A 26,636-nucleotide genomic window follows, 5' to 3' on the forward strand; every position below is an offset into this window, starting at 1 on the left:
TTTTATTCAACTGTAAAACAAGTTTTAAGGCTGTAGGTTGTAGTGTTATCTCCAGACGCTGCAAGTTATCTGTTAAAGCTGCCCACTGCTTGTCTGATTTGTCCGCTTCATGGAGAACCCCCAGTCTTTTCAACGGAAAGTTTTTGACATATTTTGTTGTGCTTCATTTTTGCGACCAGCGAAGCAGTGTCCCCTTGGTCTAAAGTACAGGGAATGCATCAGCTGCTGCCCTGCGTCCTGCAACCTGGAGCGAACATGCATAGACAGCAAGCTGGCCTGCCTGGATGGATGCTACTGTCCTGATGGTGAGTTTTTATTCAGTATGTAGTATATATTGTAGTGTCTATTTCCCCTAAAAAGATTTCCTGCAAATCCTTTTATTACAGTTTCTGTCTTGTCACAAACTACATTTCCTCCTAATTGTTCATCACTTTTCTTTTGCATCCAATTACTCATCTTTTATACACATGAGACAAAAACAGCAGTAATCTTCAGTGTCTCTTATCTATCGTTCTCCACTGTTGTCTCTCCTCAGGTCTGATCTACGAGGACGGAGGCTGTGTGACACCCTCTGACTGTCCCTGCGAGTACCACGGCATGTTTTATCCGTCTGGACAGACACTGCAGGAGGAATGCAACAACTGGTGAGCAGTGTTTAACCTCTCTGGTCTGGAAGTAACTGGATAACATCTTTGATTCACCTGTTCAATTAGTGTTCTATTATCCCATAAAACTGTGTGCAAGGAGAACCAGCTTAATGCTTTTTATAGTATTTAAATGACCTCTGATATCTCCTTTTTCCCTAATAACCTTAATTCACTCCCTTTGGATCTTAAATGAAGCCTAGATGGACACATGTGAGACCATGTTGCATTACATGTCATCATCATGTATTAAAAAAAAAAAAAAACGGGTTATTGTCCTGCAGACTCCATACAGTCCTTTTAATCTTCTCAGATCTGACCACCTGGGCTCAGTGTGTCCAGTTTCTATCAGTGATCCTGCCGATTAGCTCAGGCTTTCATGTTCCCCACCTGTGGACGTCTCTGCTTTCTGTTTCAGCACATGCGTGGGTGGAGTGTGGAACTGCACCGACTACAGCTGCCCAGGTTTGTGCCTTCCCTCTGTGGGTGGTTGAATTTAAACTCAAACTGTGCTGCAGGTCACATTCAAATTCAATGCTGATGGTAGGTGATCATTTTATTACAGCCCAAAGATGCTAAAAAAAAGACAAGTTATCTTTTCTTCAAGCTTATACGTATATTCTACGTAGACATCTCTAATTAGGAAGCAAGAAAAAAGGAATATTCCTAGCTTGCGGTTGGAAGAAAGGAAGGTTGTAAGGGTGTAAGGAAAAGGAAACATCATAGTAAGGGAACAAGGCAAGGAAGATGGCATCTCAGTTAGGAAACAAGAAAGGAAGAACCTACTTTGTCTCCTTCTTTGTTAGTCAAGGAGAAGAAAGTCCCTAGATATGGTGCAAGGAAATCTTCCTAGTTCGTGAGAAAGAAAGGAAGGAGTATCCTGTTTAGTTAGGGAGGAAAAAAGGAAAAATCGGAACAAGAGTCGTAATAAACGTACGGAAGGCAGATCTTCCCTAGTTATGGAGCAAGAAAGAAGGAAGAAGAAAGCATCATAACAAAGGGCAAGGACAAAGAAGAAATATGGTGCAAGGTCAGAGGATGCTTCAAGGCAATGAAAGATGAGGCTTTCTAGTTTTTGAGAGCAATACATCAGGAAGTAAAAGAGCAAGGCAGGCCAAAGCTTCCGTGTTCAAGAGAAAGGAAGAAGAAAGCTTCCAAATTTGGGAAGAAAAAGTAAAATGGCATCTTAGTTAGGGAACAAGAAAGGAAGAACCATTGTAGCAAAAGACAAGAAAATGAAATGTCTCCTACTTTTGCAGTCAGGGAGATTATAGTCCCTAGATATGGTGCAAGGAAACGTTTCTTAGTTAGGAGAAGGGAAAGGAAGGAGAAGGCTTCTAGTTTGGGAGGAAAAAGGACTTATAAGAAAGGGTTAGGATGGCGGACCTTTCCTAGATAGGAACCAAAAAGGAGGAAAGAGAAAACATCATAACAAGGTGATGAAAGTGATAGTTTCCTACTCGGGTGGCCAGGAAGAAAAAGGCTCCTTAATCTGGTGCAAGGACCAACTGTAGCATGCTTCCGAGGTAGGGGTCAATGAAGGATGAAGTTGTACCGAAGCTTCCTATTTCAAGAGAAAGGAATGAGGCTTCCTAGTTTTGGAAAAGAAAAAAGAAAATTCATACTGACAAATAAGGAAAAAGGAACCAAGGCAAGAAAGGAGAAGGCATCTCATTAAGGCAACAAGAATAGAGAAAGTTCCCTAGTTATGGGCCAAGGAAAGATGAAGCTTTCTAAGTAGAGATCATGGAAAGTGCCATTGAGCAAGGTATCTGCCCTGTGACTACCAGACAGTGGTTCTACGTTAAAAGTTTCCTCAGATGAATGATTAAATTAGGGTGGCAGTACTCCGTAGGGAGTTGGATTGGGACCTGAAGGGTTGCTGCTTCAATTCCCCGTACGGACCGAAATATGGAGGTGGACTGGTAGCTGGAGAGGTAGCAAGAGAGGTGCCAGTGAAAACTGTTTCACTCTCTCTCTACAGGGGAGTGCTCGGTGACTGGCGATATGTATTTTCAATCCTTTGACGGGCGGATCTACACCTTCCCTGCAACATGTCAGTATGTCCTCGCCAAAAGTCGCAACTCTGGGAAGTTCACAGTCACCGTCCAGAATGCCCCCTGTGGAGCCGTGAGTTATGTTTAATCTGAATTGTTTATATTTATCTCAAAAATAATTCCCTTCTTTTTTTTCTTTCTATGCTTTTGAAACAAACGTTTCTACATCTTGGAAAACTCTCCCACAACTCCACCTCCACAATCAGCCTCTGCGAGTGTTCTGCTGTCTCGGCTTACAGGTTTATGCAATTTGTCTGTCATGTAGATCATATCATAACTTAAGTGCTCAATAATCCCTGCTGAGTCCAGCTCATTTTTGTTCAAGAGCCTTGCTGTGACTTAGAGAAATGAAAGCCTTGAGGAAGCGTCGTCGATCTAAACAGGGCAGATAATGAACACGAAAAGCAACAATAGACTGAGAGCTTCTTCTCCTCTCCCCTCTCTCCAAGCCTTCAGTTTCCCAGCAGCCTTTGAGCTGCTCGGCAAACAGGGGGCGATGGAGGGGAGGAGGCGAGATATAAGATGTCCCACTCATCAGAGCCGAGGCCCGAGACCTCTAACAGCCAACTGAACAGGATTACCTTATCTGGCCTGACTGACAGAGCTGTGGACGGCTTTGTAGTGAGGAGGGAGGTGAAGAGAGGCACTGGATGGGGTGGGAGACTTGGACAGAGAGAAGGTTATGCGAAAACAGGAGGTGAATGATGGGAAGAGTAAAAGGAGGAGGGGGTGGTGGGGGGGTTGCTAAAACCTTTTGGCTATGAGACTCTGCCACTTATGAAAGAGACGATTCATAGAGGCAGATCGCTTACTGTCAGCGACGCGCAGGCTTCCTTACTTTAAAAACATCAGAGCGACAGAGCAACTCGTCGCACTTTTACTGAAGTGATGTACTTAAGTACAGTTTTAAATGTAAAATGTACAATACACTCATGCGTTGATCATGCACTTTTAAAAAAAATGTTTTGCTCTCATAATGGTTGGCCTAATGATGGCAATGTCTATCAGTTGTTACTGCTGGACAGATTGGAAAACAGTTTTTGTATCCATACTCTTTGTCACTGTCCTCCAAAATTACTTCCCCACATGACTGTTCCTGAGTCAAATGCTCATTTTATAAGTTGCTTAAATTTAGGCAACTAAAACTACTAAGTTATGAAAAGGATTAGATCACCCTAAAGTGGCTATAATCAATATTTTTTAATGGATCACTTGTTTCACTTCGTTGTGACGAAAGAGAAAATGACTGCTTGACCGTCTCATAGTTTATAAATGGCTACACAGTGTTTTCAAACTTGTGGATCCGTTATTCAAACTTGGACGTCCTGGGTCATATTTCATCGTCTCACTAGTATCTGAAACAACATGCCCACATCAACACAACCCCTTGTGTTTTTACTGTCTGAACGCCCTGCAAGAGGTTTTGCAGCAAGTATAACGTCACACGACGTACACAAGAAATATTCAAATCTAATGGGTACAGTTCATTGAACACATAGCTCTAAATGACCTCGTGGTCTCTCCTCTTGCACCACTCAAAGACTTTCATTATTAGCCTGGCTAAGGGTAATGGTGGCGCCCAAATACTTGGATGGATCTATGGAAAGATTTGAGTGGACGCCAATTCGCCTGCGGTGGTACAAATCAATGACTGTGTGAGTTGAAAATATTTCAACTTGAGCAAAAGCTTTGTGCGTATTCCAGGGCTTCATGAATCTCCGTCACATTGTACAGAAGCAAGAGGGAAAAAGACGGACTGGAAGGAAATAACACCAGAGGTTCTGCTGAATTCTGTGTTCAGTTAGAGGGTCAGCTTAAAACTATATTAAGCGACTATTTTAAAGGTGCCGTAGGTAGGATTGCAAAGATCCAGGACTTAGCCAAAAAAATTTGAACATCGACAACTTCTCAGTCTCTCCCCCCTTTCTGCTAAAGCCCAAAACGGTCTCCTAAGCCCCTCCCCCCCACAAGGGAGAATTAATGCGTGTGCATGAGCAGTGATTGACACGCAGTTAGACACCCCCCCCCTGGCCCTGATTGGAGCATCTGAACAGGGAGCTGTGGATTTTTGCAAATCACACTACAAGCTGTAGGTGGTGCCAGAGGAGCTGGATTATTTTTAATGACCTGCTTCATGTAGTTCTACTGGAACATAGGGTCAGTTTCAGCAAATATGACAGAAAGCTAGTTTTGTAAGTCTTACCTACTGCACCTTTAATTTAATGAATGTCTGTTACATTCAAGCCATTGCCAAATGAGTTGATACAAAGCCAATTAAGCCTACCAGCTCCACAGAACTCTCTCTGTATTTCTCAGTATGGCTATGTTTAAGAAATGGTGTCTGGCGACTTTCACGCGCAGCAGCCCGCTGAGATAGGACAACGGCAGCGGTCAGCTTTGGACACGAATAGGACGTAAAAACTACAAGATAACTACCTCTTCTGAAGAGTCCATCATGTTTCTTAATCCTTATTGTCCTCCTTGATTTGACGGGATAAACGCTACTAGCAACTGTGTGGAGGAGGGGTGGGGGTGGTGCGCGATCACCGAAGGCTTGCGTCATGTGGAAGCACCGACAGTGTTGTTGTCATTCCTTAGAATTCCCCATGGGGGCGACAGAAACTACACACTACAGCTTTAACACAAACAGACACACTCGCACCGTTGCTAGCTAGCGAGCTAACGTCTGTACAGTTGGTACACTAAATTGGCTGTTAACGGCGAATAAACAAACGGTTTCCGTCTGAACACACCTTAAGAATCATCACAAGTAAAGTGCAAAATCACAGTTTTGTGTTGTGGGTTGTAATGCACATTGCAGCCTCTAGGGGCCGCTAGTGGGGCACTTTTTACACTTTTCATCAGCTTAAATATATATTACTTTTTTTGTTACATATTTAATAGTCTATATCCTCGACGTTCCAATTCCGGGATTGCTCCAGCCGCAGGAAATTCCAAATTCCATGTATTTTCGCCGATTTTTGTTTTCTTCCTCTTTGTTTTTTTGTTGGAATTTTAAACTCCGGCTGATTTCTGAGGACTATGGTTAACTGCTCCTCAGATCTCTGCAGGGTAAATCCAGGCAGCTAGCTAGACTATCTGTCCAATCGGAGTTTTCTCTCGCACGACTATTTTGCAGCAGCTCCGTCCGGTGCTTAGCACCGCCCATGGTGATTGTGATTGGTTTAAAGAAATGCCAATAAACCAGAGCTCGTTTTTTTCCCATCCTGTAATGCTTTGTGGACTAGCCAGACCCTCCCCCGCTCTGCAGCGTGTGGATGGTCTGGCAAAGCGAGACTACATATTTAAGGATTTGAGTACTTTAGCTCCACCGCAACAAATAAAAACACTTGTGGGTGTTTTAAGAGTACAAAAGCTTTTAATTTCCCTCTCTCTCTCTCTCTCTCTCTCTCTCTCTCTCTCTTCCTTCCTTCTCATTATTTCACTCTCATTGTGTGTCCTGTTGTGTATCTGAATTGCTGCTGTGGTTTGGGAGAATGCCAGCATGCATTATCAAGCCATCTTGTCTCAATTGCAGAATTTGGATGGGGCCTGCTTCCAATCAGTTAACCTGGTTATTGACGAGGATCCAAGAATGGAGATTACACTGAGTCACGTCGGGGAGGTCTTCATGGCCGGACAGTACCGCATCTCCCTGCCATATTCTGACGGTAACCTTCTCACCTTTTATCACCTTCCAACATTGTTCACATCCAGCGCCAGACTTCTTTCAGCACTCTGCGGGTCACGGCAGAGACGGATTGAATGACAGCTGTGCTATTGAATGTACATTTTCCCAATACTTTACTGGGTTTAGCGCTTGCATTGTGTTGCACAAAATGCCTTCCCTCTGAGTATTACTCCCTTTTCACCCCAGTGTTTTCATGACTGTGGCATTCTGTTGATGGAGTCAACAGCCTTCAGTGTGTTTTGTGATGAACTGTGTGAGAATGATCTGATATTTTGGTACATTAAGGGATAGAAACAATACTTAGAACACTTTATGTGTTAAGTTCCAGGAAGTTGAGGACCCATAGGCAGAGAGCAGGCAGGCAGGCAGGAGAATGTTGAAGTTGAGGATTTATTAAACCAAAACACAAAAAAATAACCAAGGGAGTCCAGAGAATAGCTGACACAGAGAAACACGACCTAAACAAACACATACAATGATCTGACACAGAACAAGGGGAACACAAAGACTAAATACAGAGGGTAACGAGGTAACAAGAGGCAGGTGACAAAAGGGCTGGGAAACAGGTGGAAAACATCAGGCAATCACAAGAGCGGGAAAACACAGAGAGTAAAACTAGACAAGACAAGACAGAGAACAGACTATCAAAATAAAACAGGAAACAGAACATAAAACAAGACCAATAGTCACACAACAGAAGGAAACAAGACATGACAGAAAACCAGGCTACAAAAATGACAAGAAAACAGACTACAATAAGACAAGACAAAACACCAAAACCATAACATTATGTTCTGTTACAAACACGTTCTGACAGAGTACTCATTTTTCACTTATCAAGCAAAAATGCAAAACATTTACAGTACTGATGATTTCTTTGTTTTGTATCATAAAACGTAGCACAAAAAGTAAGGAAATTTGTGTTTGATAGATTATTTCTCTGTGGTAACAATGCTTTTTGGCAATACATTTTACCATGGAAAGCCTGTTTAGTTCCCTTTCAGATGGTGCCCCATTTGTAAGGAACATGCATTTGTGGGATGAGCAGCAGCGCTGAGTATGTGGGTTGCGCCCATGAAAAATTTGCCAAATCTTCTCTGCCAATGCCAAACAGCTTATTCTGCCATTGACTCCTTTGGTGTTTGGTGGATTGGATGATTGAAGAAACAAGACATATTGGCAATTTAACAATTTATTCATTTCACAAACAGGAGCCTCAGTAGCGTGTGGAAGAACCATACACAGCCTCAACAGCCTGGCACCTCCTCCTCATGCTGGTCACCAGCCTGGGCACACACTGCTGTGGGATGGCATCCCATTCTTCAACCAGCAGTGTTGGTCACTCTGGCACGAACAACACGCCTAAGCTGATCCCACAAGTGTTCAATGGGGTTGAGGTCAGGACTGCTGGCAGGCCATTTCATCCTCTCCACTCCCCCATTCTGGAGGTAGTCTCTGATAAACCCCGCCCTGTGGGGGCCAGCGTTGTCATCTTGGAGGATAGAGTTCGGTCCTAGACTGTGGAGATACGGGATTGCCACTGGTTGCAGAATCTCATCTCTATATCTCTCTGCATTGAGATTGCCTCCAATGATGACAAGCCTCGTTTCCCCCCACAGGGCGGGGTTTATCAGAGACTACCTCAAGCCAACGTGGTTACGTAGGCTGACTTGCGTCAGATGCTGGTTGAAGAATGGGATGCCATCCCACAGCAGTGTGTGCCCAGGCTGGTGACCAGCATGAGGAGGAGGTGCCAGGCTGTTGTGGCTGTGTATGGTTCTTCCACACGCTACTGAGGCTCCTGTTTGTGAAATGAATACATTGTTAAATTGCCAATATGTCTTGTTTCTTCAAACTTCAATCATCCAATCCACCAAACACCAAACGAGTCAATGGCAGAATAAGCTGTTTGGCATTGGCAGAGAAGATTTGGCAAATTTTTCATGGGCGCAACCCACATACTCAGCGCTGCTGCTCATCCCACAAATGCATGTTCCTTACAAATGGGGCACCATCTGAAAGGGAACTAAACAGGCTTTCCAACGGTATAAGATTTATTGCCAAAAAGCATTGTTACCACAGAGAAATAATCTATCAAACACAAATTTCATTACTTTTTGTGCTAAGTTTAGTAAGATAGTTAGATATGTTTGGGGTTTGGGCATTTGGTTGCACAAAACAAGAAATTTAAGGACATCAGTTTGGGTTCTGGAAAAGTTTTAATATTCAAGTGGTATTTGAGACTCAACGTACTCCGGTGGTAACTCTATTCACATCGACAGTACATGCAAATAACTTTAGTCTTGTGGAGAGAACTATCTGGAAGGGCTTTGAAACTAAACGTGCCATTCAAACAACCCTTTTCTTTATCCATTTCTTTATCTTTATCTTTTTCTGTGAGCCATCAACAATGTTACTGCTGCATCGCTTCCTGATTTCCCAAACTACGGAGCCGCCTGAGGCCACAATCACAAAATACGTGTGCGTCAATTAACGCGTGGAAAAAATAAGTGCGTTAAAAGCATTATCACGATCATTTTGACAGCCCTAATAGAAATGCAAATGTTTTGTGCAGAAGTGAATGCACCGTGCGCTTTTATTATCTCATCTACTGCCACCTGAAAGCCTAATTGTTGTTCTCCCACATCTCCCACAGACGTCTTCCACATCCAGGAGCTGTCGTCCATGTTCCTCCAGGTGAAGACGGCCTTCGGCCTGCGTCTGCAGTACAGCTGGACAGAGTTTCGCCTTTACCTGCAGGCCGACGAGCTGTGGAAGGACGACACGGTGGGCCTGTGCGGCACCTTCAACGGCAACATCCAAGATGACTTCCTGTAAGTGTGTGCTGGCTGACCTCTGACCCCTCCCGCGCCCTCCCTTAACCCCCTCCTCGATGATAAAAAGCGAGAGCATACTCCTGTTTCAGAGGCAGGGAGGGAGGCGATGGGGAAGTGCTCTCTCTCTCACACTCTCTCTCAGTAATGCACACTGGCTCGGCGGCTCGGCATCAAAAGCCCCGCTCTCTGATCAGCTCTTTTAGGCGGGCCAGATGAGCGCCCAACTGGACACACCACTTCAACAAGGAATTTACTGTTAGTGGGATAGGGGCTCCACTGTGCCGCAGCGTAATGGCCGACCATAAAGGGCGGATGTTGTTATAACAGCTGTAAATGGATATACATCACAGTTGGTGACTGAAGCGGTTGCATGCTACTAGAAAGAGAACTGGAACTCACTTTGCCCACAGTTCTCCAGAAAAGACTTTGCAGTTAAAATGATGACTTGCACAATCCTCTACTTTATATTTTTTCTTTATCTTTGGGGACTACTGTTGTGTTTTTAACATTTTGTTTTGGTTTTACTGGCCTTAAAACTACTGTAGTTAAATTGTATGGATTAGTGGCCGGGTTGGGTCAGTGGTAGAGCAGGCGCACATATATTTAGAGGTTTATGCCTTGACGCAGAGGTCCAGGGTTCAAATCTGACCTGTGACAATTTCCTGCATGTCTTCCCCCTCTCTCTCCCCTTCATCACCTAGCTGTCCTGTTAAAAATTAAAGGCGGATAAGCCCTAAAAAATAATCTGTATGGATTATTGGTTGTTTCAGACACATTCAGTGGTCAAAACCAACAGAACAGTAAGTCAGAAACTCAAACAGCCGTAGCTCCTGTCCTCTGTTATACTAATTCCAAAAGCGAAATGGATCCATCTGACCAATCGATTGGGAGGCTGAGGCTACATTTACATCGCTACGTTTTGGTTTTTAAGCAGTTTTGAGCCAAAAGGGATCTCCGTGCACACAAGTGTTTTTAGCTCCAGTAGAAGAAGAAGAACTAATCTCAGTTTAAACTAACACGCCCAAACCGCATAGCTCATCAACATTCTCGTATACTGGGCATGCGCGTGCCAGGGTAAACACGACGCAGCATGTATACTCCGCCTGTTGCTGGTAGTTGCCATGGTAACATTACTAGCTTAGTCTCAGAGAACGAGACGTCATGACCCAATCAGGCGGTGAAAACATTGCCGTCAGTGTCGGTGTTGCCTAAGGTCTCCATTTGCGGCTGTTGAGACTGCAACACAACCCTGCAGATTCCAAACCAAAACGGGGTCAGAAGTATTTTCAAATTTCTCCGGTTTAAGGGCTTTGAAACGCCGTCTGAAGTCTGAATGCGAGCTGTAAATGTTTGTTTTTAAGCCAAAACGTGGCAATGTAAATGTAGCATTGTAGTCATGTCAATCACTTGTAGCCAGCAGGCTGCAGACAGAGCCGCTTAGGCGTCAAAATTAAATTTCACATTTGGATAGCAAATGTTCTCTAAGTTCGCATGTACGTAATCTTCCACCTTCCCTTCGAAAGTTACAAAAATGTTTCATTTTAACTCCGTGGCCACGCTGATCTGTCACTGCGTTAAAGAGAGAGAGTTGCTTTATGGCTTTTCTTTAAATTTCTTGTGCAACAAAAAAATGATTCCGGTCTTAAGTCATCTCATTGAAGCCTTTGGAACTCAAACTCGAAACAAAATGAGTTTGCTGTTTTCTGTTTTCTCGCCCCATGTTGTTGTTAAATGGATCTTTGCTCTGGTTTTCCCGCAGATCTCCATCAGGTATGATAGAAAGCACTCCTCACCTGTTTGGAAACGCCTGGAGAGTCTCGTCAGCCTGTTCGACCAGCCTGAGCGCGCCTCAGCTCGACCCCTGTGACACACACCAGCAGGCCGGTCAGTTTTCTTTTCTGCTTTAGCCTTTTCTGTTTCAGTAGTGGGAAACAGGACATTCACAATGTTATAAATGATGTGTTATGCTCTTGTATCTTTGAATATTCAGTGTGTTAATATCAGGTAAAAAATATAAAAGCCTCTCAAAATATGCGAATGTATATTGTGATGGTGATATGGTAAATGGACTGCATTTATATAGCGCCTTTTTAAAGCGCTTTACAATTTGCCTCTCGTTTGCCCATTCACACACACACACACACACACACACACACACACACGTTCATACACCGATGGTGGCGGAGCAGCCATGCAAGGCGCTGGACTGCCCATCGGGACAAACTTGTGGTTCAGTGTCTTGCTCAAAGATACTTGGACATGCAGACAGCACACCGCCCACCTTGTAGTTAAAGGACGGCTCGCTCTACCTCCTCTAATGGCACAATGAGTAGGATTTTCCTAAAAAAGTATTTATGGACTAATACAAAAGTAATCTCTCTCAATAATCACTTATGAGCCACTAGAAGTGTGTGGTGGTATCTGTATCGGCAGACGCTGCCCTCTGCCTGTACTTTCTTACGTTGCTGTGTTTCTGGGCGTCAACTTCTATAATAGTGTAACGACCAGGTGCCATGTCTTAATGCACGCATCCAACAGGAAGCTACTAAATGATGGACACAGTGACGAAAAAACGCAAATATAGCGATAGTGCCAAACGGACAAAGCTTGTTCCAAAACGATAGTGAATCTGTCATTGGCTTTCACCCGCTGGCACGGTAACCCTGGTAATCCAACTTTCAATGTTGTATTTACAACATGTTGTAGGCAGATTTTTATTTTTCCCAGTAATAAAATAATAATAATAAGAAGACGTACTCCAGTCCTTCCAGAAAAAAAAATGCGGAGTTTTTTTGTGATTGTTGCGGGCAAAAATCCTTCATTATGCGGCACGTTTTCTTAAATATCCCGCATATTTCATGGAATATGCGGGATATTTATGCAATTTTATGCGATGAAATTGCGCAAACTTGCAAAAACGGCGGTTTCACCGTGGCTTCGTCGCGGGGTTTGCAGCTTTTCGATGATGTTAACGTCACGTAATTACGTCACTTCATAACGTTCCCATGGCAACAGGGGAAAATGACTGCTCTTGTGTGAAGTAAACGCAACATTTTTCAACTTTCTGCTCAGATATATGGAACTTTTTTGCAACGAAAATGTGGGGATTATGAAATCATGCAAGCCCCGCATATTTTGCGCAGAAATCGGCAATTTATGCGGCGAAAGTGCGGCGTATTTTAAGAAATGCGGCCCCCGCATAAATATGCGGACTTTGGCTGATTATGCATTGAATTATGCAATCGCATAATCTGTTTTTCTGGAGAGACTGATACTTTATTGATCCCCGGGGGGAAATTACAAGGATTTAGAAATACTTGATATAATTGTACGTCAAGAAACAAACATAGTCCATTTATAATTTATTCAGGGTCGATATTTAAGTCATATAAAATAGTTTGAAGCAAAAAGTTGTCTGTCAACGCTAAACTGTGTTTGTCGCGTGTCAAAATAACTTTCCCTGTTTTAATATGTTCATGTGTGTGATCGACCTGCTCCTTCTCCTGCTCAGTGGCCTATGCCTCAGAGATGTGTGATGTGCTGAACCAGGATCTGTTCTCCGCCTGCCACGAGTACCTCAGCCCGACATCCTTCCATCAGCAGTGTCGCTCGGACACCTGTAAGTGCGGGACGCCTTGCCTCTGCTCTGCGCTGGCCCACTACGCTCGCCACTGCCGCAGATTCTCCATCGTCGTTGACTTTCGATCGCAGATATCCGACTGTGGTGAGCATTCAGCATACTGACACATATGCATACAGGTCAAAGACGCTGGGCCCTATTGTAACGATCTAAGCGCACGGCGTGAGGCGCCTGGTGCGGGTGCTTTTAGGGTGTGTACAAATCTACTTTTGCTAGTTTAACGGCAGAAAAAAGGGTTGTTAGAATAATAATGATGCGTTGAAGGAAGGCACGAAACCAAAGGATGCCATCCTTGAAATCTGATTGGCCGGCCATGCTACTTCTCAGACTTTTCTTTCTTTTCTTCTCGATATAGTGCCCAATATTGTATCTAATCCAAATCCCAAACTTTCACCCCACTCTGTGTTTAGTTTCAGAACATAAACCTTTGGGATTTGGGAGAACTATCACAAAATCAGAAAGCTTATCGTCTGTCTCTGAAACGTAAAGTTGCAATGTTTATGATAAAATAACACTTTATCTCGGATCCGAAGAGAGAAAATTAGGTATTAACGTGAGGAGGATGTGTTGCCCATAAACATATATTAATAAAAATGGTTGTGATACCATGCTTTATGGATGCATTGTTCCAGTAGCTTAATGTTACAGCTGTTAAAGGGGAACTTCAACGTTTTCACACATTAAAGTCTATTTACAGTATTACTACTGCATCTGTAAAAAAAATCAGATAAACAGCCTCAAAAAGAGTGTTGCAGGAATGAGTCCTAAAACCCAGAAATGAGTTAGCATTTTTGCACTACAGTTCCCTCGTCTCGAAATCGATGGGATTTTTTGATGGGTTTTTGTGTAGATGCCCAAATAAGGTCTGCGGTTAAACACAAGTTTAAGAGAATTTTTTTTTTAACATTATTTTTTGGGGCTTTTGTAACATAATAGTGACAGTGGATAGACAGGAAAGGGGGAGAGAGATGGGGGACGACACGCAGCAAAGGACCGCAGGTTGGATTCGAACCCGGGCCGCTGCAGGACTCGGCCAACATGGGGCGCATGCTCTTACTGGGTGAGCTAGAGGCCGCCCCAAGCTTAAGAGATTTTAACGTTTTGTTCTAAAATACGTCAGCAAATACCCAACTTGTGAAATGGCTTGGAAAAGGCTTCTTATAAAAGGCGTTGGCTAACAAGTGGCTAACTGAGACTACAAACGTCAGAACCCCCAACACGCGGAATCAGTTGGAAGCTTAGTGGTGGTAATGTAGTCAATCAATCGTGGTGTAGTTTGTTTATGGCCTAACGTTAGCTTTCTGCTTCTGGCGATTGCATTTACGTTTCAAAAATCATAAAAGTGGAGTTAATTTGTGAAGATAATCTTGCTGAGCAAAACTTGTAAGTATCATAAACATTTGTTTGCCACAGAGCTTTTTTTCTGCTATGATCCAAAATCCAATGGACAAATCCAATTGGCTTTTTGTTGAGAGAACCAGGGCAATGCTAACTTCCGGGGCCGGCCTACAAAAATATGTTATCCCTGCACACTATATTAAGACTTAAAGCTTTAGTACGTAACTTTTTGATATTAATGAACGTCCATTACATTCAAGCCATTGCCAAATGAGTTGCTACAACTCTCTCTGTATTTCTCAGTATGACTTTGTTCAGAAGATTGTGGCATCCGGCGACTTTCCCGCGCAGAAGCTCGAGTGAAGATAATGACCTCTTCTGAAGAGTCCATCATGTTTTTTTTTTTAATCCTCCGTGTCCTGCTTGGCTACTAGCAAATGCGTGGAGGAGGGGGGGTTCGCGGTCACGGAAGGCTTGTATCATGTGGACGCGGTGACATTTTTGTTGTCGTTACTACCTCATGCGGGCGGCAGGAACTACGCACTATAGCTTTAAGTCTAAGACTAACTTTGAAAATGAAAATGTCTGGAGGTGTACATATAAAAAGAGGTGTGCTTATCAGACCGCTATAGCCTGCTCCTCAACTGATAATATAATAATACATTTATTTACATAGCATTTAAAAAAAAAAAATATTACAAAGTGCTTCACAAGACAATAAACGCAGATAAATGAAGCAAAAGTAAAAACATTGGGGTAACTATTAAAAGTTATTAAAAATGTGTTTCCACTGCCCTAAAAAAAAAGTTATTGCAGGTTTAAATGTGATGATGTTGGGACATTAGAACTGTACATCCAAAGGTTGCTGTGTTGTAAGCCACACTGAGTAGCTTCCTGCTCTGTAGAGCCCTGAGGTAATATGGAATATGAAATCTGAATCGTCCCATTAACACTGTCTCTCGCTGCAGCGGTCACTTGTCCTGCCAGCATGGAGTACGGCACCTGTGTGTCGTCCTGCCAGCGCCGCTGCTCCGCCCTCTCCGTCCCACAGCACTGTGGGGAGGAGTGTGAGGAGGGCTGTGTGTGCCCCCCGGGATCCTTCTACAACCATCGAACACACACCTGCGTGCACAGGTAAGGCTGGCTGAGGCGGTGGGGGTCGCTGAACAAAATATAAATCAATAAAAACAACAACCCTTCTTTCACTTTTGTGCACAAAATAGAAACACAAGGAGATATATGTAATGCGTATCACTGTAACAGGGGCTTTTATACCATAATGATATATTTTTTTAATATATTTTGTAACTGTATTTTGAGCTTTTAGTGTTAAATTCAGGAAGCAGGAAGGAATCAGTCACCAAGTGTCCAAGCTCCAGCGCTGCCTGCTGCAGTGTTGTTGAAGGTTGTGAAGCCCGTTAAACGGCTAACTGGCTGGAGTCACTCCACCAAACAAATCCTCTCAAAGTGATATTTGTATCTGCTCTGAAGTTTAGGTCAGCCTTTAAGTGGAAAGCCTTGTGTCTTTCCTGCAGACGTTACAGAGCCAGAGGACCTCAGTAATTGTGCCCTCCCTTTCAGACTGCTCTGCCCTAGAAGACATGCAGCTTAATTCCTCTTAAATGTCCCAGGTTTTTACATCCTAGTGCTGCGCGGTGCCTTACTTACCTTGTGATAGAGTTACATCAAGGAATTCACCGTGAAACCCCCCTTTCATTCCCGCTCGGGCTGGGGACGACACAGATATCTGATAACCAGTGAGAAAGAATTTGTAGTACAGAGGCCGATGTGTGGCGCTGGCCTATATGTTACAAGGCTTTCAGCTTAAACTAAACACAGTTTACCACAACGGAGATCCTCTGTTATTTTCAGATGTTTTGTTTTTGATAATATGTGTGTCTGAAAATATTACGTTTGTTGAAGGTTTGTTGTGGATTTGACACCTTGAGCACTGATTTCCTCCACTAAAACCTGCTTATCTGTCCCCTATCCACTTACCTGTAATACACTGTTTAAGGTAACACAAAGCCCTCTTTAACATAATTCTTTACACAATAATGAACAAATTGAGCAGTGTCTGGTTTACATCACCAAAGATCCATCCATCACCAAAAAAAACATGGCGTTTCACCCCGTTTTTATAACATCAAATAAATAATATCTAAAGAATGAACACTTAAACAAACATCAGCCGATAAGGACTACCTGAATCAGAATTAGAAGAGTTTATTGCCACAGTAGTTACCCTATGTGGAATTAGCGATAGGTGCATACATACATAAACAAACATATTAAACATTAATAAGAAATAAACAATAAATACAGAAACAGAAACAAATATATACAAAATAGCTGTTTAGCATAAGAGAAAGGAGGCTGAATGGCATTAGTGCAGAATGCAAAGAAATATATAAATTAGTATGCACAATGGGCAGATGTATAGTTAGTGCAAAGTGTAGTGACTAGGGATGGGGGGGTGGGGGTCCGGGGCGTGAGGTTTTAGTCCTGATGAGGGGAGAGATTCAAGTGTTTGTGTGCCCGCCTCAGCATCCTGGAGGCGTACAGGTCCTGGAGAGACGGCAGATTGCAGCCAATCACTTTCTCAGCAGAGCGGATGATTCGCTGCACTCTGCCCTTGTCCTTAGCAGTGGCAGCAGCGTACCAGATATTTGACATGTACTTTGGTTGAAGGGGCGGGATTTATTATGACCTATACTGCAGCCAGCCGCAGTTCCTGTAACTCTTTTAGCTCCTACTTCAGGGCATTCCTATAACTACGTTCCTGTAACTACTTGGTTGGAAAAAGGCTTAAGCCACATAATTACATCGGGGATATTTTGTGTGTGCTCTGTTTTTGTTAACTGGTTGTGTTTTTTCAGGAGCGAGTGCCCCTGCAGTTTCCTCGGAACCGATTACGAACCAGGAGACGTGATCATGACGTCAGCAGGTGTTCAGTAAGATCCTCTCCTCCGTCTCTGTCTTCCTGCATCTTAACCTTCAAAACATTACCACATCTTAAAGGACTATTTCAGCATTAACTTAATGTTACTTGATGATGATTAAAGAAACACTGACTTCAGGCAATTAAGTTAGCAAAACGAAGAGAGAAACAACTGGAGGCTGCAGTTCATTTAGTTAAGCTAATTCATTACCATGGATGAGAAGCTACAACCAGAACACATGTATCAGGACAGAGACAGAGCTGTCTGTTGATGTCTGTTGTTGCTGTGGGTCAGATCTCCTCACGTTTCCTCCTAAAAAGGCTTTGTGGTTACATGAAGCTCCGCCTCCTGTCAGTCACAGCGCTGCTCCCTGTATTAACAGGAGGAACTTGATTCAGAATATTTACAGTGAACAAAAGTAAAAGTCTGAAGCCTCACTAGTGTTAGTGTTATAAGTATATTAGACAGTAAGAACGGGACAATACACTAGACTAATACTAATATACAGACAATGTTGTTCTACTAGTCTTGCAGGGAAAAAGTTAAAAGGGCTGTGGAAAACTGTAAGCAAAAAAACTAGAAATGAGTAGAAACTGTTATCACAATCTAATTGTCTTCAAGAGATTATTGTATTTAATGTGTAATATTATGCTAATGTGTTAACCTCCTGTGTTGTTTCTGTGTTTACCTTCATCATGTATCATCACCATCATCCTGCCCTGTCTGTGTTTCCTTGCAGACTCTGCCTGAACGGTAAACTGGTGTCCCAAACAACAAACGGTGGTAAGATGCTTTGATCAGTTATTTCTTAAGCTGACAATAAGTGGTCAGATCCATTTGTTGGACATTTTGCATTAATGTATTTTATTCTATTCTGATCATAAAATCTGTGCTTTTTTCATATGCGTCTTTGTGGCTCAGTGGGTGAAAGAGTCTTTTACACCATGGCAATCACAGTAATAAACATAAACATGGAAAGATTATACTAATATTTCTATTTAGCCAACATTAATTATAAGAAGCAACAGAAAACATAGGAGGGAAGGGATGTTTTTTGTAGTGTTTCCTCATTGTAGGTTTGGGTTTTGCTTGTTTTATGCTGGTTCATGATAATGTCTCCTCGCCTTATGCTTTGATTGCCTTTTAGCCTTTTACATTAAATCTGTGTGTGTGTGTGTGTCTGTGTCTATGTGTGGGTGTGGGTGCGTGTGCGTGTGCGTGTGTGTGTGTGTGTGTGTCTGTGGACGGGGATGGGGTGACTTTGTCTCTGTTTTAATATGTGAAGTACTTTGTGGTGCATGACTTTTGTATGAAAGGTGCTATACAAATAAAGTTTGATTGCTTGATTGGTTGATTGAAAGAGGATGGTTAGAGTGTGGTAGAGAATACTACTGGAGCTCCTGGATCTTATGTTGTTTCTCGAAGATCCTCAGAGCTGAGAAGAACTCTTTTCCATTGTAGCAACTGAGTTTTTTTTATCTCCTCTTGCAGACATGTTGTGTCCAGCTGGTCAGCTCTACCAGAACTGCTCAGAGGGGGACGAAGGCCTCCTGTCGGGAAGGGGCGTGGCCTGCGAGCACACCTGCGAGTCCTACCTGCTCAACCTCACCTGCTCGACACATGAGCCCTGCGTGGCCGGATGTAGCTGCCCTCCTGGGTGAGTGATGCCTTGTCCCAAGTTACTTTGCTGGAAGTTCATGACTGTCCGTATTACATTGAAGCAATTTAATCGAACGCCACATTTATTTTGCCTCTTTTTAGCGTGCATAATGCATTGTAGAAATCTTAAATAAAACAAATTAAGTTTTAATTTTAGTGTCTGCATGTGCATCACTGCTGGCAACATTAAATCATTCTTGGTTTCCTTCCAACTTTACTTCTGATGCCACAATTAAAGAGTAAAAAGTAAAGAGAATGTGAAATTGACTTTGCACTTGGAAAAAAAATTGCAAATGTTTTTTGAAAATTCAATCGCCAGCCCATTTAACACTTTTATGTCAGCAAACACAATCTATTGTATCTAGGGTTGTCACAATTTCCAATTAACACGAAACAGTTGATCGTAAAAAGCTTTAAATTGCGACTACCGAAATCCAAAGCAGGACCAGCGATTCCCCCAGTATTATTTTTTCCCTCTCTACCCCCGCCTACTTGCCCATGTAAGTGAGTGAGTTATGGAAACAAACAGCGAAGGTAAAGCATGTGAGTTCTCGCGGGACTCCATGGTGCCTTCAGGTACATGTTGTTAAACTAATGGTGCATTCAACTGCGCCAAAAAAACCCTCTGAGAAACGCTGAATGGTGTTTTAAGTCCCCAACGTCTCCTTCCAGGCAGCGCTACGACCATTGACTTCAAGGCACCTAACCATAACCTTACCCTAACCATAACCATAATCCTAACCCTAACCATAACCCTAACCATAACCATTGCCTAATCCTAGTGCCTTCCAGGCAGCGCTGCCTGGAAGGAGACGTTGGAGGCTTAAAACACAGATAAACCTGAGAATCTTAAACTGTTGTTGCAAAGTACCTTTCTGCTATCTAGTGGCTCTTGTTATGGCATTACTGTTAATTAAAAATGTAATCAAATCCTCACCTTGAAATCGAAAGTCATATCGAGTCGTTGATTTGAAGACTCGTGACACCCTTAGTTGTAGCACATACTGTACACCCATGACATTCTTTGTCAATCCTCCTCACAGGTCAAATCACCGCAGCAATATCCTGCAAAGTTATCAAACATTGCACACACTTTCCCTACACAGTGCAGCCCTGCTTGTCGTTGACTGACACTTATTTAGATTTTTCTAGGAGCTAACATTTTTGAAATAATGTGCAGTTGAACCCCCAAATGTTCCTGTGCTTATTGGCCGATTGTAGCAGACTGTAGTTGTCCCGCTCAGCTGTTGTTGTAGGACGGTGTGTTATGTGTATGAAGGTGAACCGAGGTTGATTCTGCAAAAGAGCATGACCTTTCCTGGAGACTAAAGGTTAAGAAATGACTGTTGAGGTGTGGTGAAATCTAAGGGCGTTTTCACACCTGTTTGCTTTGGTCTGAATCAGTTGGTGAGTTAGTAAACTTGGAGCGATTTGCCCTCGGTCGGTTTGGTTTGGTTTGGTTTGGTTTGACACCTGGAAAAATCCAAGCGTACCAAAATGCGTCATTACAAATCAGGCAAGAATGTCCAGCCCTCTAATTGGTCGGATATGTCTGGGGGCGGGAACAAGAAAGTAAATACAGGAAGAAGGTCCTGTGTTCTGGTCTAGTGATCAAACCAGCTCATTTCATTAAAATGATCAGACATTGTTTCGTGAGAGACGTTACTACGTCTGCTCTGGTCACCGAGACTTCGCTCTGCTCTGCCGGCGTCTGTCTCCAATTTTAGCGGCAGCTGGTTTGACCACGGAGATACGAGTGATGACCGGCAAGCTTGACCGCTGTCTATTTCTGTGATAGAAACACTGCAAGCTGCTACAGTTTGCTGCTCTGCTGCATCGCAGATTGCTGAACACACCTGACTACAGGAGACATTAGCTCAGACTTGCGGAGTACATATAGTTGGTGCGGTTCGAGTACGGATCACGTTCTCACCGCAAATGAACCGCTCCAGAGTTCGATTGAAAGCGTACCGAGACCACCTCTTCAAGCAGGTCTCTTCAAGCAGGTCTCGGTACGCTTGTTTGGTCCACTTTTGGTGCGCACCAGAGTTTGATTGCCGCGTTCTCACCTGCCCAAACGAACCGCACCAGCGGGGCAAACAAACTCTAGTTCGATTCAACCGAACTAAAGGCTGTCGGTGTGAAAACGCCCTAAAGCTCTGAGTGTACCAGGCTGACTGTGTCACAGGACCACAGCTACCATTGAATACTTGGATTAATCTGATAATACAAAGAGTCATGTTGGAGTGTTTGTAAATCCCCCAAAAATTGATTCAGTGTTTTGATTGTGGAAGAGACTCTTTTTAGGCCAGTTGCATTTCCAACTGTGGCCGCAATTGCCATTTTTCTCACGTTATTTTGATTTTTCCAAAAGAAATGTAACTTATACAGTATAACTTAATACAGAGTTTGTCAGGTTCATTCAGCGGGGTCTTCTTTTAAACAAACAGGTCAGGACAAAAGTAATTACAATTCTAATGTGTTGATATGTTAAGATGTGAAGTAACTTCTGGAACTTCTGTTGAGTTTTCATTAATTAAACTCAGTCCCAATGTTTAGTGAGACAACGTATTTTATTATGTGGTGATGTTCTGTACTGCTAGTAGCCACATGTTTTTGACTAGTCTTAGATCATCTGTATGAGACAAAAGTTCTTACATCCAGCCGATAAGGTGGACAGACATCACGTGATCCCTGTGATGCCCTCTGGCTGTCGGCCTGAAAGGAGAGTTAAGTGGTTTCATTCTGTGACATCAACCAAGAGTCATCCTGATTACAATATGCACAGGCAGGGGTTAGCAAAACATATCCTAGTTTATGAAGGGTTTGTACAGATTATATAGCTGATGGTAGCTGGCAACAGAGGCCCTATGTTCTGCAGGATCTGGTCTCAAATACACACTTGATATATAATTAATATTCTAAATGCAGAAGAAGAAGCACAACACAAATAATCAGTGATATCGTTAAAAGTTTATTTTTGGTAATACAAGTAACCCACAAATGAACCTTACCACACAAAATGAATTCTGATGCTTAGAGGTTTTTTTTAACACAAGTAATGTCGGTCAACACCAGAGATATTTAAAAAATCCACCATCAACCTTTTTTTTTAACCTCAAAGTGTTTTGAGCTTGAATTTGGTTATTAAAGAATTGCGACAATATATGTACTCAGTGGGAAATTTCTTTAGTCACAATCTAGAAATCTAGTCAACAAAGCAGTAAAATCACCATATGTTGTTGTTAAATATCATTTTTTTAAAGATTATTTTTTGGGCATTACCGCCTTTAATGATAGGAAAGCAATGAATCTCTACTAATAAGCTATCCTGGCCACGTTAAATATCATTTTTTATATCTTTATTGGTTTTATACGGAGCTAGTTCTAACCTTAAACACGTAACCTTATGAACCTTAAAACAACCAATGATAAAATATAATATAATATAAAATATAAAAGAAAACGTATGACAGGTAAGTTGATCCGAGAAAAAAAAGAGGTCCAAAAATTTCGGGGACATTTAACTTTGAGCCAGTAGATCAGGGATGAGTTTAATTACAACTGTGTAGCCACACTGAAAAGCTGGGAGATTTAACAAAAAACAAAACAAAAGTCAAACTTACTTTCTAACACCAAAAAATAAATACAGCCATATTTAATTTATGGCCAGTTGAACAACATACAAATTCCAATTATCTAATTACACCGCGCGATCACGGAAGGCTTGTATCATGTGGACGCACCGACAGTGTTGTTGTCATTACTTAGAATTCATCATGGGGGAGACAGAAACTACGCACTATAGCTTTAAATATGAAGGTGAATATGCGTTTCAACATCGTCAAATCATTTCCACACAAGTGAAACACGTACATCCTTTCTCAGGTCAGGTCTATAAATAGCATCAGTTTGTGTTTGTGCGTCGTCTAACAGCGTTAAACACAGTGACACAGAGAAAAGGTTAGACAGGTACAGAGGCACCCTGTAGGCATTTTGGTACCTTTGTTGACCTCACCGGTGTGATTCATTTATTCCTACTCGCCTGTTTTAGCAAGATGACCTTTATGGTGACACAAATCTTGCCAGTCATGGTACAAGTGTTTAATAACTCCCTGGAACCTGATAGTTTGTGAGCTAATTTTAGGGTAAATATGGACACAAAGAGATGTCTTTCAGCTCCCTGACGACAGCTGTTAAAGAGTGCAGTGACGACTAGACAGTTTAAAGGTTCAGGCATGAGTCTGTTTTTCAGAAACTTGTTTTCCACAATTTTGAGAATAACGAGGGAGTTGTTTTTACAGCGGCAGACTTTTAGTTTGTGGCTCAGATCGGACGGCATTGTGTGAATGAAACTGAATGAAGTTGATTATTGACCATCTTATGTTGGGATTTGTCTCTTCAATAGTTCAGGGGTGTGATTCTTCCGGCTTTTCCGACCTGAAAATGAAGCTCTTGTAAATCGTGCAAATTTTCAGCTTTGAACAAAACCGTTTATTACATCAAAAGTGGGGGCGTGCGCAATGTTTCATTCATCCCTCCTGGCCGGGACAATTGAAACAGCATGGGGGGACGGATGAAACATACAGTTTAAGCCATTTAAACTTCCCACAACTTCAATATTTTACTACATATCATGAATGGTACTCCCAAAAGGTGTTATTTTAGATAGATTGTTGCTGGGCTGTACGTCTTCGTCAATGTCTGTTAACAACTAATCGCCGTCATCATGAAGCGGTTATTGAAATATCATGCACTTTGGATGATTCTGCCATTTTTATACCTAGAACAGTACGTTTTCCCATTTAGATCATGTTTCTATTGTGGAAAATGTCGTTTCACTAGGTTTTTACGTGGGTTAGGGCACTGCACAGCCAAATAAGTGCCCATCACGACCCACAGCCCGTCAGTCTCCATAGGATAACATGGGAAAACTCGACCCCCTACCTGGTGGGCTTAAATATATTTCCATCTTTCTAAAACTGCTTTTCCATGTCTCACCTCCATAAATTATTGTATAAACACAGATCTTTTTCTGTTGCAGCGTCCTGGGTGCGGTGTATATTTTCCTGCTTTTTTGTCCTTTGCCAATCACACCTATGATAGTTGCTCCAGTGCTTTCAGTATGTTTTCATCCACTTGTTTATTGACTTAATTTCTCTTGGCTACATCCACACCAGAAGCAGAAAGTTGTGTGAAATAGTCATTACAATCTATGACCATTTATTTCAGCAGAGTAGATAAAGAAATGCCGGGCTGTACTGCAAGCTTCTCTTTTTGAAAAAAAAAGAAAAGATTTATCACAGTGTTTGAAGGCCGAAATGATTTACCCTGCAGTGTTTATTGTTGTAATTCCAACAGTAAGTCTTTTAAATGTTAAGTTGTCTTCAGTTTGGTCCTACACATAAATATCCTATAAATTAAAGGTATTACAAGTGTTATGTTATGAGGCAGCTATGGCTCAGGAGGTAGAGAGGGTTGTCCTTTAAGGTTGGCGGGTCGATCTCCCGTCCGCATGTCAGTATAAAGGCATATTACAAGGGCATAATTTGGGGTTTAGCATTGGGGTGGGGGTTGAGATCTCCAGAATTGAAATTTTTAACGTCAAACACTTCATTATCTGCATTCTGGTGAATTTTGAACAAGTTGTGCCTTTTCTGCATTCATTTGTGCACATTATGTCTTTATTTATGTAATGGAAATTACAATAGGTTTTTGCGGGGGTTGCTCTGGCCAGTTTCGATTATTGAGGGGGTTGTAACACCCCCACCCCCCCTGTAAATTACAGTCATGAAGTCAAATCCACAGGCACGGTTGTGTGCTCAGTTTAGCATTCTCTTTCCACGGTATAGTACTTTTTGCAAAGATTTCTACATCAATATATTTATTTTCAACCATAGGATCCCTAGGGGGCTCTGTAGTTTTTCACCAAAATGCAATCTTTGAGGTCTAAGAAACGTGTTGAATGCATATCCTTCCACAAAAAACATTTGCAAAGCAGAATTTTGTAAAATCTACAACCACCCTTTCCATCAGAGGAATAGTGTTTAACCAGAGGCAGAACTGTGTGTAGCGTTGCCTGCGTCCTCTTGTGTGTAGTGGTTGAAAACTCCTGTGGTGCAAGATAATGTTATGGACATATTCAGAGAGCTACTTTTCTTGTGAAACAACCTGTATCCTGTGAGGAACATAACCAGATGACTGTGCCTTGTTTTTGTCATGGATGATGGTGAACATGAGCCAAAGACCAATACAATATCACAAAACACAAAGCCAATACCTCAGTCTCATATTCCTCCCTGACTTAAGAAGTACATTTTTAGACATTGCCTTTGCTGGACTGTTACACATGAGCCGCATGTCTTCCACTGGCTGTCTTTGGTTTTCATTTCTAAAACCAGACAGCGGATGATAAGCTGGTGTTCCATCTGCCATATTAATACTACACTTAGATGAATATCATCAGGAAAAAAGAATCCCAACTCAAAGTCAACTGCATGGTATTCATCTGCAGCAGGACTTAAAAACCTCTAATGGGAAATAATTAGCTGAGATGCTGACAGAAGAATCCATTGTGTTTTCGCTCACAATGGCACACTTTGTTTATGATCAAAATGTAGACCATTCATTCATTCCTCATTTTGTGACAATTAGCCCAGCTGCACTCATATGAACAAGGACTTTCAGGTGCAGCACAGGACCATGCAGCATACCACAATCAGGTTTTGGTTACAGTACGTACATACTGTACATACAACTGTAAAAGATCTTTTTTTATTTTTTTTTAAACTTTTGTGCCAATATTGAATGATGATTTTTTGAGACATTGCACTGAAATAAGTTATATCACTCAGGAATGTGGACGTTTTGTTTCCGTCTTAAGGTCATTAAATGACTAAAAGCATTACTAAATGCATTTGAATATGAAAAAGAGAGATGCTGGTAAAATAAACTTTGATTGCTGGTATACATTTTGTCATTTACATTTGGTAGCTATACTTGGCTAATTGAATGATAAGGGTTACAGTATCCTACTGGTGGAAGTGCACTGTCACAATCTGGCCCTCAGGTAGTGAGGATAACATTTTTTATCATCAATGTTGCCCATCCCTGCTGTAGACGAACCTGGAGAGGCGGTGTTATAAACTAATACGGAGTGTTACGTACAGTATGGAATAAAGACACAAACCAACCTCAAACCTCTCAGTGAGGATGCAGTTTGGCAGGTGATAAAGCTGACATGACTCAACTGTGAACCATGTTGAGTTATGAAACATCAACAGCTGGCTTTGTTTTGGCCAGAAATTTGGCCATTGGCTCTCTGCTCCTTTAATTTTCTTGTCCTCTCTGTACCCTGGTACCTTTGTTTTTGGTGTGAGGCATTTTGACACAACAGTAAGCACCATTTTGCTATTGCATCTGTAACAACCAAGACAACCAAGACTTTAAGAAAGAAGAAGAAGCCATTCAGAGGCAGTGGATGGAAACGTAAAAGTGGACCATGAGATGTCTCAACGTCTGGCGGAAATGGGATAACACACACAGCCAAGAATGAAATAGGATTATAGAAAAGATACAGGAACACAATGCATGCAGTTGAGCAAACGGAAAAACTACAACGTGGATGAATGGGCTGGATGCCATTTTGGGCCGCTGACCGGCCTGCTCTGTCCCCAGGAGAGAGCTCTGGATTCTCTGTCAGCATTTAAAGTTGTACCTTATGTTCGTGTGAACGAAAAGAAAATCAATAAAGATATCGGCACATGAAAATGATGTATAGTTTAGTAGGTTTGATATTCATAAAATACTGTAGGCGGAAGCCTGCACA

The 26,636-nt window shown here is 42.2% G+C and overlaps 1 protein-coding gene across 1 annotated transcript in view; it reads left to right on the forward strand.

Moving 5' to 3' along the window:
- otog (otogelin) overlaps positions 1–26,636 on the forward strand; it is an 86,340-nt gene that overhangs the window by 14,645 nt on the left and 45,059 nt on the right. The window contains exons 12-23 of the mRNA XM_078258779.1: positions 180–305; positions 536–644; positions 1,063–1,109; positions 2,629–2,774; positions 6,240–6,372; positions 9,049–9,226; positions 10,989–11,113; positions 12,741–12,953; positions 15,176–15,341; positions 17,087–17,161; positions 17,889–17,932; positions 18,641–18,806. Coding sequence (XP_078114905.1) covers positions 180–305; positions 536–644; positions 1,063–1,109; positions 2,629–2,774; positions 6,240–6,372; positions 9,049–9,226; positions 10,989–11,113; positions 12,741–12,953; positions 15,176–15,341; positions 17,087–17,161; positions 17,889–17,932; positions 18,641–18,806 — 1,528 coding nt within the window. The remainder of the gene's footprint in view (positions 1–179; positions 306–535; positions 645–1,062; positions 1,110–2,628; positions 2,775–6,239; positions 6,373–9,048; positions 9,227–10,988; positions 11,114–12,740; positions 12,954–15,175; positions 15,342–17,086; positions 17,162–17,888; positions 17,933–18,640; positions 18,807–26,636) is intronic.

This window comes from Sander vitreus, chromosome 1, assembly GCF_031162955.1.
Source record: "Sander vitreus isolate 19-12246 chromosome 1, sanVit1, whole genome shotgun sequence".
NCBI lineage: Eukaryota > Metazoa > Chordata > Actinopteri > Perciformes > Percidae > Sander > Sander vitreus.